The sequence below is a fragment of the Sorex araneus genome, chromosome 1 (genome assembly GCF_027595985.1).
Source record: "Sorex araneus isolate mSorAra2 chromosome 1, mSorAra2.pri, whole genome shotgun sequence".
Classification (NCBI taxonomy): Eukaryota; Metazoa; Chordata; class Mammalia; order Eulipotyphla; family Soricidae; genus Sorex; species Sorex araneus.
In genome coordinates, this window is record NC_073302.1 from 178,453,120 (window position 1) to 178,465,706 (window position 12,587).

General features: G+C 37.8%; 1 protein-coding gene across 1 annotated transcript in view; it reads right to left on the reverse strand.

Annotated features, from left to right (window-relative positions):
- Window positions 1-12,587, reverse strand: part of FER (FER tyrosine kinase) — a 445,847-nt gene that overhangs the window by 173,062 nt on the left and 260,198 nt on the right. The window contains exon 14 of the mRNA XM_055144946.1: window positions 428-484. Within this exon, the coding sequence (XP_055000921.1) occupies window positions 428-484 (57 nt within the window). The remainder of the gene's footprint in view (window positions 1-427; window positions 485-12,587) is intronic.

Consider the following 12,587-nt stretch of genomic DNA (forward strand, 5'->3'; position numbering starts at 1 on the left):
ATAACCATTCTATTTATAATTCTGAAATTTCAAAGAACAGCATTTTACTTCTCCTGAGCCCTTTTGTATAAACACAGGCAAATCATCCTAGTTTCTTTTGAAATCTCAGCTCGCTAGTTTTAACTTTACTATACTGCAATACAATTTTTGTGACTTTTATTCTTTCTGAGGGAATATATGTATATATATATATATATACACACACATTTTTTAAAGTCAAGAATCATTTTTAAACCTTTCAAAGGTATGCATACATCTGTTTTAGTGAAATGACAAAATTTGCATATACATATGTGGCACTGTATTCTTATCTGTTAATGTGGGAATGTAGCCCTTTTGTACACTGGAGTAAAAGAAAAGGATGAAAAGATATCATCAGAATTTACTATCACAACAATTTTTGTTATTTATCCCAGTTATTACTTACCTTGCCCAGTAATTCTCCCAATGTGACATCCTCATGATTGAGAACCCATTTCTTATCCTATGAAAAGAAAACAAAAGGTGTTTTTTTTCCAAGTTCTAAGAAAATGAATTTCCTATGAGAGTATCTGAAGCAGTAGAAAATACACCGAACAGATATTTCATTCAGAACATTCAATCAACAGAACACTAACGGACTGTAACCTCAAGAGGCTATAAAACACATTTCAAAACCATTAGGGCAAGTCAGGACACCAAAGAGGGTGAGAGGAGAGTGTGGGAATTGACTGGATGAGGCACAAGGCCCTTGCTGCATTATGTACTTATCTAAATGACAGAGCCAACAATTCTGTAAGTATAAAATCTACTTGACAAAAATCAATGTAAAAATGTACGTGTCAGGAGGCAAACTTTGACTCTGAGGGAGGAGGAACCGGGGGAAACTCAGTGGAGGGAAGCTGACACTGTGGTGGGGTGGCGTTAGAACATTCTATGCCTGATAAAAATAACTGTAAATCACAGTGCCCTAGAATTGTATAACAATAAATTTAAAATTTAAAAGATATACAGGCAACTTAGCAAAAAAAAAAATCAAAAACATAAAACTTAACACATAGTAGGTTTTAAAAAATGTACATTATAACAAAATTCTATGAAAAAGGACAATGTTTGTGACCAGAGAGATACTACAGGGTTCAGGCACTTGCCTTGCATAGTCTCATCTCCAGCACCAGGTTTGCTACTCTGAACACTGTCAGAAAGAGCTTCTTAAGCACAGAGCTAGAAGTAAGCCCCGAGCATTGCTGGATGTGGCTCCGAAATAAAAACCAACCAACAAACAAAAAATGTCAGTCTTCAAAATGATATCATCACTGTAACTAGAAAACAGTCCTACACTTTTAAAATAAAACACAGGTCAGGCTATTGTAAGCCATTTGTAAATGTCATGAGGAACTGAGAAAATTTCAATTTGCAAAATTTCCAATTTTCACTTGATCATAGTGAATAATTTTTCTACACTAATCACATTATTAAAAAGTAATCTTTCCACATATAAACTAGATATAACTTAGAGTTATCTATGATATTACAAGATCTTATCCAAATAATTTCCTGTATAATAAAGTAATAAATGTCAATTATAATATCACTAAGATATACAAGACCAGAGATGTGAGCAATTCATTATAAAAAAGCATCACATTATTTAATCTCGGCAGCCAATTACATTTTGGAGAATATTTTATCATCTAAAAATCCCAAATTTTAAACCATACAATAATAAAGGGCTAGAAGAGAGAATTTTTAAAAATAAGAATAGAAAAAGGTATAAAGCAAGAGAGGAAAGAAAAAAGGAAGAAAAATGGGAAGGAGAGAAGGTAAAAGAAAATATTGGAATGATAATACTAAATTCAAAACTAGCTTTTATTTTGTTTTAGGGCCACACATGGCAGTGCTCAGAGATTACTCCTGGCTTTGTGTTCAGCTGTGCTCTGGGGACCTGGAAGGATGCAGGGATTGAAGCTGAGTGTGCTGTGTACAAAGCAAGGACCGTACTTGCTGTACTATCACTCCAACCCCCATAATTTAGTATTTTTATCGAAATTCAAGTGTACTTTTCCTCTACTGCAGAAAAGAAAATAGCAGTATGATCAGTATAATACATCATAATTTTTATTCTTCTAACAGTTTAACTCAAAAATCTAACCTAACAATGGCTTTAAATATGACCTAATCATCTGAAGTACTTTTGACTATTTGTAGTATAAACACTCAAACAGCACACTCTTGAGATGTCAACAAAGGAACAATATTTATGCTGAAAATAAAAAATTAAAAATATAAAAATATAAAAATTTACATATAAACACTTTACATATTTGGTTAACCTGATCTCACATCACTCACAAAAGTAAATTCACACAGATTAAAGACCTTGATATTAGAACAGAATCCATAATGTGCATTAATGAAAAATATAAGTTTCCAGGAAATGGACCTCAGAGGTGTCTTCAATAAGCTAACAACAGAGGGAAGGTCAATAAATAAATAAATAAATAAAAGCAAACAAACGGAACTACATCCTCTTAACCCTCTGCAGAGCAGAGAAACATAAAAATAAAGACACTCTACTGAATGGTAGAAAATATTTATAGACAACACAGCAGATAGAGAGCTAATATTCAAGATCTATAAAGCTCAACAACAATAACAACAATCTAACAATCCCATATGAAAATAGGGAGAGGAGATGGACAAAGAAGTCATATGGATGGCTGGTAGGCATATGAAAAAGTGCTTACTGTCACTTATGATAAGAGAAATGCAAACCAAAATAACAGCCACTATCTCCCACCAATGAGAATGGCTACATCAAAAAGCCTTGATATATACAGTATTGATGGGATTGTGGTGAGAAAGGAGACCTCATTAGCTGTGGGTGAGAATGTGATCTGGTTCAACTCAATAGGAAACGAATATGGGGTTTTCTCAAAAAATTAAGAATAGAATTTTAAGAATTAAGAATAGAATTTCCTATGACTTGGAAATACCACATCTAGTATTGTACCTCGCCAAACACATATGTACTCTTTTGAAAGGGTATATGCACACCTTTGTTCATTGAAGCACTTAGTACAAGACAAGATATGGAAACAACTCAAATGCCCAACTACAGATAAATGAATCAAGTTGTGGCATTAATACACAATGGAATTATGTGAAGCTGTAAGAAAGGACAAAACGTGCAATCTGCCATGACAAGAATGTAATTAGAAAGTATCATGCCAAGTGAAATATGTCAGAAGAAAAGACACTGAATGACCACTCAGGTGGAATTTAAAGACACACAGTAAGGGAACAACAAACGGGTACAGGCAACAGAACTGGAGAGTTGGTCCACAGAACTGACAGGGGAGAGCTGGAGTGTCTAAACTGAAGGGATCCTGGGGACCTTGGTAGAAGAAAGTGCGCACGTTAATAGTGGGTGTGGTGTCGGAATGATGTGTGCATCCAAACTATTATTAACAGTATTGATAATCAGAATGCCCCAATAAAGATGCTACATTTAGTTAATTAATTTATTTCCTCATGGGTGGTGGTGGTGAAGGAATAAAGATTTTTTAAAATCCAAGAATTTATACATATAGTTTTAAAATCAAAACACAAAGTGGGTGCTACAGGTCTCATAAGGAAACAGAAAAATATATTTGTCCAAGTGAGTAAGCAAAGATTTCTAAAACAGAACACAAAAAGCACTGATTTAAATACAACAACTAAAACTCATCAACGTTTAAAATATTTTTAAGAGCCGCTACAGAGGTGGTGTGGGGTGGGGTGATGGGACTGGGGTGGGTGGGAGGGATACCGGGTTCATTGGTGGTGGAGAATGGACACTGGTGGAGGGATGGGCTCTTAAACATTGCATGAGGGGAAAAACAAGCACGAAATGTGTGAATCTGTAACTGTACCTTCACTGTGACTCACTAATTAAAAAATAAATAAATTTTAAAAATAAATAAATTTTAAAAAAAAGAAAAAATATTTTTAAGAGACGGCAAGCCTCCATGCCTTGCCACGCTGACATCTATGGGGCCTTTTTGGAATCAGAGGCACATTCCCTTCGGCCAGTTCCTAGAAGCTCTGAATTCTGCCCCTGAACTCTGCCGTATCAACAGACCCTGCACCACATCTCCTAACCATACAGCAATCTGTGGAGGAAGCTCTATTCATCAAATGTCATGCTGTCAGTGATCTACTTCCTGTCCCTGGGTGAAGACAAGCAGAGAAGGAAAAAGAGAACTCCTAGTCTTTTCTCTAGGAGACTCCAAGGAGCGAACTGTAAAGACTCACCTTGGGCATGGCAGAAGCACAGCAAACCCAACAGGGAAGGAGCAGAGAAGGCTATGTTCAATGAGTGAAAATGGGCACATTAGAGGCTCAACCAGCTCTATACATTCCCAGAGAGTGACTTCAGAGACAGCATGCTGAGGGTGTTGAATGAGCTCAAAGAAACAATGGCTCAGCTAGTCAGCAATGTGTGGAAAAGTTTGAGAGACAAAAAAAGTTTGAGAACCATCAAAATGACGCAGATGAAGAGTATGACAGGTGATATAAAAAGTGCAATGGAAGGTTAGAGCAGCAGAATAACAGCAGTTAAGGGAAAGATCATGGAACTCTAAGATGAGATTCGGAAAAACTTTAGAAAACAGCAGAAGATTAAAAAATAAGTCTGTAAAGAAGTGAACAGTATACCACAGAATTGTGGGACAAGATTAAGAGGAACAATATAAGAATCATCAGTCTGAAGAACATCAGAGTCTGAAGAAAGTAAACTGATGAAGACTCAATAGTTAACTGAAATATAGATAAGAATTTCTCAAAGGTGAGGAATACAGACACACAGGTTCTAAGAGGTCTAAAAGGTGCCAGTGAAAATAGACTAAAATAGAAAAATCAAGACACATTGCACTTGCAATGAATGACCAGAAGAGAATGGAGGGGCACAGTACAAAAACTCAAAGAAATAAATATACCACCAGCTAAAATATCCAGCTAGATTATCATTCAGATTTGAAGGAACAATACAGAGATTCAGACAAAGGCAAGAGTTTAGGGAAATCATAGCCCTGAAACCCACTTTGAGAGAGGAACTTCATTGGTAAAGGAACACTTCAGTCCATGGCCTTGAGTATGGCACTTACGGAACTTCATTGCTCTTGATTAGATTAAGAAAGGGTTTGTGCCCCAGCTTGCGCATTGGGCCCCAAGACCCCAGCCGTCCCTCCCCACCCCGGACTGCTACCCTAGTGGCTGGCATGCCGGCCCCAAGCACTGCAACCATTCTCTCTTCCAGCACAGGTGTGTGCTATTGTGGGGGAAGGGGTGTGGCCTAACTGACAGGGGGCGTGACCTAAGCAAAAGTGGGCGAGGCCTCTTTTCAGGCCTGCAGCCACTAACACGGCCATAGATACTCTCCTAAAACCCATCAATATATTGTTTCATCTCAACATTCATTACCTATGTCATGTCCAAGAGTACCATCCTAGCTATCCATAAACAGTAGGACAATAAAACACAACGCTTCACATAAGGATTAGAGGAACAGCTGAGTAGGAGGCCATGTTCTAGAAGGGGAAAATAAAAAGGCAAGCACCATTGACTGAGCCTATCACAAGTTTTTCACAACAAGAGGGAACAGGGATACGGATCTTGAAGGTCCCTCTTCCAAACCACCACAACATGAAGAAACAGCGCAAATTCCCACCGCAAGGAGAGGATGATAAAAGGAGTCCAGATGCCTCAATAGATGTTTCCTACAAACTTGAGCTCTCCGAAAAACAATTCAGAGGTGAAATACTGAATCTGTTCAATGAACTCAATGGAAAGATTGACAAGTTAAAGAAGGACCTGACAGAAACGATACAACAGATAGCTGAGAAATTCTGGGAAGAAATGAGAGCAGAAATAAAAAACCTACAGAAGGAAATGTCACAAATAAAGGATTCGGTAGATGAATTAAAAAACTCTGTGGGTGCCCTCAACAATAGGATGACTACAGCAGAAGACAGAATCAGTGAGCTTGAAGATGAGCTGCAGGCAGCCTACAGGCAACAATAATGAATGGGGACAGACCTCAAAATAGCTCTAGAGAGAATCAGAGTCCTAGGGGATGATTTCAAGAGGAAAGATACTAGAATCATCAGAGTACCAGAAGGACAGAGAACTAACCCCACGGAAAAAGCCACAGTCAAAAAAATCATTGTTGAAAAGTTCCCAGAGCTGGAGAATGCAGACATCCAGATTCAAGGAGCCAGAAGGGTGCCAGCTAAAAGAGACCCTAACAGAAAAACTCCAAGACATATCATAGTTAGGATGATGGAACTAATGGATAGACACAATACTGCAAGCAGTAAGGCCGAAGAAGGACATTGCATTCAAAGAAGCACCCCTTAGATTCACAGCAGACCTATCGGAGGAAACAATTCAAGCACGAAGGCAGTTGTGGGATATAGTGAAAAAACTCAATGAAATGAATGCTTCACCAAGAATACTTTATCCGGCTAAACTCTCATTCAAACTCAAAAGAACAATACACTATTTTGCGGATAAACAACTCAGGAACTTCATAGACTCAAAACCAAACCTAAAAGAAGGACTAAAAGGGCTACTGTAAGACAAGAAAAATGCCCACAAGCAAAACAAATCCTTACAGAAAGATGGCACAAAACCCCATGACAATAATCTCTCTCAATGTCAATGGTCTTAATTCACCAATTAAAAGACACAGACCGGCAAAATGGACTCAGAGACTGAAACCAACATTCTGCTGCTTGCAAGAAACACATCTGAGTAGCCAGAACAAACACAGACTCAAAGTCAAAGGATGGAAAACAATTCTGCAAGCAAACAACTCCCTCAAGTAAGCTGGGGTGGCTTTACTAGTATCGAACAACATAGACTTCAGGTTGAAAAAGATTAGAAGGGATAGTGAAGGCCATTTTTTTTATTAATCAAGGGATATGAACAGCAGGAAGAAATCACACTCCTAAACGTGTATGCACCCAACGTGGGACCACCTAAATACCTACAACAGCTGCTAACAGACCTGAAGAAGGACATTGTGAGCAACACAATAGTAGCTGGAGACTTCAACACTGCCCTACCACCACTGGACAGATCAAGAAGATTAAAACTCACAAAGGAAATACTGGCTTTGAAGGAAGAAATAGAAGAGACAGGGATAATAGATCTATACAGGGCTTTATATCCCCCAAAAAAGAATACCATTATTTTCCGGTACACATGGAACATTTTCCAAAATAGACCATGTGCTGGGCCATAAAACATACCTCAACAGAATAAACAAGACAGACATTGTACCAGCTATCTTTTCAGACCATGATGCACTGAATATAGAAGGTAATCATGGACAGATGCAGAAAACAAAATCAATCCCCTGGAAATTTAATGGCTTGATGTTGAACAATGAGTAAGTCAGGAAGGAAATCAAGGAAGAAATAAAAAGGTACCTGGAAAGAAATGAGAAAGAAGACATGAGCTAGCAGAACCTGTGGGACGCAGCTAAAGCCATGTTAAGGGGAAAATTTATAGCTCCACAAGCATATCTCAGGAAGGAAGAAAGGGCCCATATAAATAACTTGACTTCACAGCTCAAGACCTTAGAAAAGGACCAAAAAAATGAGCCCAAACCAGGCAGAAGGAAAGAGATAATAAAACTTAGAGCAGAAATTAACGACATGGAAACCCAAAGACAATCCAAAAGATCAATGCAACCAAGAGCTGGTTTTTCTAGAAAATAAACTAGATTGATAAACCACTAGCAAGACTTACAAAGAAAGAGAGAGAGAACCCTTATAAGCCGAATCAGAAATGAAAAGGGGGACATCATAACAGAAACCAAAGAAATTCAAAAGATCATCAGAGACTACTTTGAAAAGCTATATGCGACGAAACAAGAGAACCTAGAAGAAATGGATAAATTCCTGGATTCCTATAATCTCCCAAGGCTGAACCAAGAAGACCTGGAGTTCCTGAATAGTCTTATTAATATCAAGGAAATTGAAATGGTAATCAAAAGTCTTCCCAAAAACAAAAGCCCAGGGCCAGACGGATTCACTAGCGAGTTCTTCCAAACATTTAAAGAGGACCTACTGCCAGTTCTTCTCAAGCTTTTCCACGAAATTGAAGAAACAGAAACCCTCCCAAACAGTTTCTATGAGACTCACATCTCCCTAACACCAAAAGCAAACAAAGAACCACAAAAAAAGAAAACTACAGGTCAATAACCCTGATGAACACAGATGCGAATATTCTCAACAAAATATTAGCAAATAGAATTAAACAACTCATCAAAATGATCATACACCACGACCAAGTGGGATTCATCCTGGGGATGCAAGGATGGTTTAACATCCGGAAATCAATCAGCATAATCCATCATATCAACAAAAGAAAAGATAAAAATCATATAATCATATCAATGGATGCAGAGAAAGCATTTGACAAGATCCAGCACCCGTTTATAATGAAAATGCTTGCCAAAACGGGTATAGAAGGGACCTTCCTCAATATAGTCATTTATCACAAGCTTACGGCAAGCATCATTCTCAATGGGGAAAAACTAAGAGCCTTCCCTCTGAGAACAGACGAGACAAGGATGCCCACTCTCTCCACTTCTGTTCAATATAGTACTGGAAGTACTTGCAATAGCGATTAGGCATGAAAAAGATATTAAGGGCATTCAGGTAGGAAAAGAAGAAATCAAGCTCTCACTATTCGCAGATGATGTGATACTATACCTAGAGAACCCTAAAACCTCTACCAAGAAACTCCTAGAAACAATTGACTCGTATAGTCAATTTGTAGGCTATTAAATCAATACCCCAAAGTCCACGGCTTTCCTATATGCAAACAATGAGAGAGAAGAAAGTGACATGAGAAAAGCAATCCCATTCAAAATTGTGCCTCAAAAAATCAAGTACCTCAGAATCAGCTTAACAAAGGAGGTAAAGGACTTGTATAATAAAAATTACAAAACGCTACTTCAGGAAATGAAAGAGGACACGAGGAAATGGAAAGACATCCCCTGCTCATGGATTGGAAGAATTAATATTGTCAAAATGGCAATTCTCCCCAAAGCATTGTACAAATTCAATGTGATCCCTATAGGGATATCCTTGACATTCTTCAAAGAAATGGAGCAAGCGCTCCTGAAATTCATATGGAACAATAAGCCCCCACGAACAGTTAAAGCAATTTTTGGGAAAAAGAAAATGGGAGGAATCACCTCCCCAACTTCAAACTCTACTACAAAGTGGTAGTAATTAAAACAGCATGGTACTGGAATAAAGGCAGAGCTGCAGACCAATGGAACAGGGTTGAAGACTCTGACACCCCCCCCCCAAATATATGATCATCTAATCTTTGATAAGCGAGCAAGAAATGCGAAGTGGTGCAAGGAAAGCATGTTTAACAAACTGTGCTGGCAATACTGGACAGCTACATGCAAAAAAATGGGCTTAGACCTCCACCTATCACCATGTACAAAAGTCAGATCAAAATGGATTAAAGACCTCAACATCAGACCAGAATCCCTAAGGTACATTGAAGACAAGGTCGGCAAAACCCTCCACGACATTGAAGCCAAAGGTATCTTCAAAGCTGACACGCCACTGGCCAAGCAAGTGAAAACAGAGATAAATAAATGGGACTATCTCAAACTAAGAAGCTTCTGCACCTCAAGAGAAACAGTGACCAAAGTACAAAGACAATCTACAGAATGGGAAAGGATATTTACGCAGTATCCATCCGATAAAGGGTTGATAACAAGGATATACAATGCACTGGTTGAACTCCACAAGAAGAAAACTGCCAACCCGATCAAAAAATGGGGTGATGAAATGAACAGAAACTTTCCCAAAGAAGAAATCCGAATGGCTCAGAGGCACATGAGAAAATGTTCAACATCACTAATCATCAGGGAGATGCTGATCAAAACAACAATGAGATATCATCTCACAACACAGAGACTAGCTCACATCCAAACAAACAAAAGCAACCCGTGTTGGCGTGGATGTGGGGACAAAGGGACTCTTCTTCACTGCTGATGGGAATGCCGACTGGTTCAGCCCTTTTGGAAAACAATATGGACGATTCTCAAAAAATTAGAAATTGAGCTTCTATTTGACCCAGCAATACCACTCCTGGGAATATATCCCAGAGAGGCAAAAAGGTATAGTAGAAATGACATCTGCATTTCTATGTTCATTGCAGCATTGTTTGCAATAGCCACAATCTGGAAAAAACCAGAGGGCCCCAAAACAGGTGACTGGTTAACGAAACTCTGGTACACCTACACAATGGATACTATGTAGCTGTCAGAAAACATGAAGTCGTGAAATTTGCATATAAGTGGATCAAAATGGAGAGTGTCTTGTTGAGTGAAATGAGTCAGAAAGAACGAGACATAGAAAGGTTGCACTCATATGTGGAATATAAAGTAGCTGAGAGGTCCAAGCTTGTAATGATACAATTTCTGGCAGATATTTCTCTGGACTTAGTTACTAAAATACTAGAATACAGAAATCCAAAATTGTGTGGCTGCTAGTGTAGCTGCTTGACATCATATCTTCTTCATTCTCATCAACGGAAAACAAATTATCAAGTGCTTCCTTTTCAGCAGGTCCGACTTTAGGGGGGAGAAACTCCAAATAATAATGATGAGTTTTTTTTGTTGAAATATTGAATGCAATCAAAGTAAAGTGAAAGTAAAGTGAAATTTATCAGTTGTACAGGAGGGGTGGGGGGTGGGGTGAGGTGAGGGCTGGGGGGAGGTATACTGTGATTCTTTTGGTGGAATATATGTACTGGTGAAGGGATGGGTGTTCGAGCATTATATAACTGGGACTTAAGCCTGAAAGCTTTGTAACTTTACATGTGGTGATTCAATGAAAGAATAAATTAAAAGAAAAATAAAGATAATTACAAAAAAAGAAAGGGTTTTGTTTACTCCTAGACTGCTATGGCATGTTATATATTTTTAATAATGAATTAACATTTCATTTATGTTGAATGTTCTATGTTGAGCAGGTGTTTTCTTTATATCCATAGAGATTTTTGTTACAATCTTTAAATTATTAATGTAAATACTTAGGAATTATCTATAATAATGTTTTGTAACAAATCCAATTATTTCCATTTAATTATAAAAGTTTACATTTTTATAGGTATTTTACATACAGCACAGCTATTTAGATTTTCCTCTAAAATTTTTTCTTAATTCCAGCTCAATAATTTTACATGTTGTAGGACTTAATTTCAGTTAAATTTTAAAATTTATTAGCTCAAAATTATTTATATTAGTTTTTGAAAAATATATACCTATGAAAAGTACAAAGTGGCTTTTGAAAAATATTATATTAATTTATTGATTTACAATTTTGTGTAATTTCAGGAGTTTGCTTTATTCATCTATATGTTATAAGTACTACCACCTCTTAACTTTTTTTTTTAATTATCTTCTAGATAGAAACAAAAAACATTAAAGGTAAGACACATGGTGAAATAACTGGAACTGGAGATTAAAACTGTCTCTAAAACCGAGTTTACTAGTGGGACACTATTAGGAGGAAGCTCTTTTGTAACGGATGCACTGTTGGGAAAATGTATGCAGGGAAAGTATATTTACACTGCTCAGCACTGTCATAGCACGGTCGTCCCATTGTTCATCGATTTGCTCAAGCAGGCACCAGTAACATCTCCATTGTGAGACTTGTCAGAACTGTTTCTGGCATATGAAATATGCCAGAGGTAGCTTGCCAGGCTCTGCCATCCAGATGGGATACTCTCGGTAGCTTGCTGGGCTCTCTGAGAGGGACGGAGGAATTGAATCCGGGTTGTATGCATGTAAGGCAAACATCCAACCCACTGTGCTATTGCTCCAGCCCAGGAATGATTATAGACACCAAAATTAATTTTAGCTCAATAAAATGATAAGAAGAGTAGATATTTCCTTTTAATTGTAGTTTTTAAAAATATACTTCCAAGAGTTTAAATAATAATTTTATTAAGGTACCAAAAAAATTCTTGCTAGTTTAAAAAGTTTTCCTATTTAAAAATTTTTTCTAATTTAACCATAGCACAGTGGGTACTGGTGCCTGTTCGAGCAAATCAATGAGCAATGGAATGACAGTGACAGCGATAATCAGAAGCAGAGGGACATGCACAGAATGATCTTCATATGTGGCACCTAAAAATATAGTAAGAAAGAAACAAATGTCCAAAGGCAACAGAAATTGAAACTGGTCTTTAGAAGGAAGCATACGTCAGTAGGGGGAAGGAGGAGAAGAGGGTGACGGGGGCACGGGCCCCAGTGGAGGACAGCAGGTGCTGGTGAAGGTGTGGTGCTGGAATGCTTGACCCATGAAATCCTGCCATTATCAATCAATGTTGTAAATCATGGTATCTGAAATAAAAATTTTAAAAGGAAATGGTACACAGAAAACTAAAAATTAGAAATAAGTACCTGAGATGCAATTTTTTCTTTTTGCTTTTTGGGTCACACCTAGCGATGCTCAGGGGTTACTCCTGGCTCTGCACTTGAAATTACTCCTGGCAGCGCTTGGGGGACCATAAGGGATGCT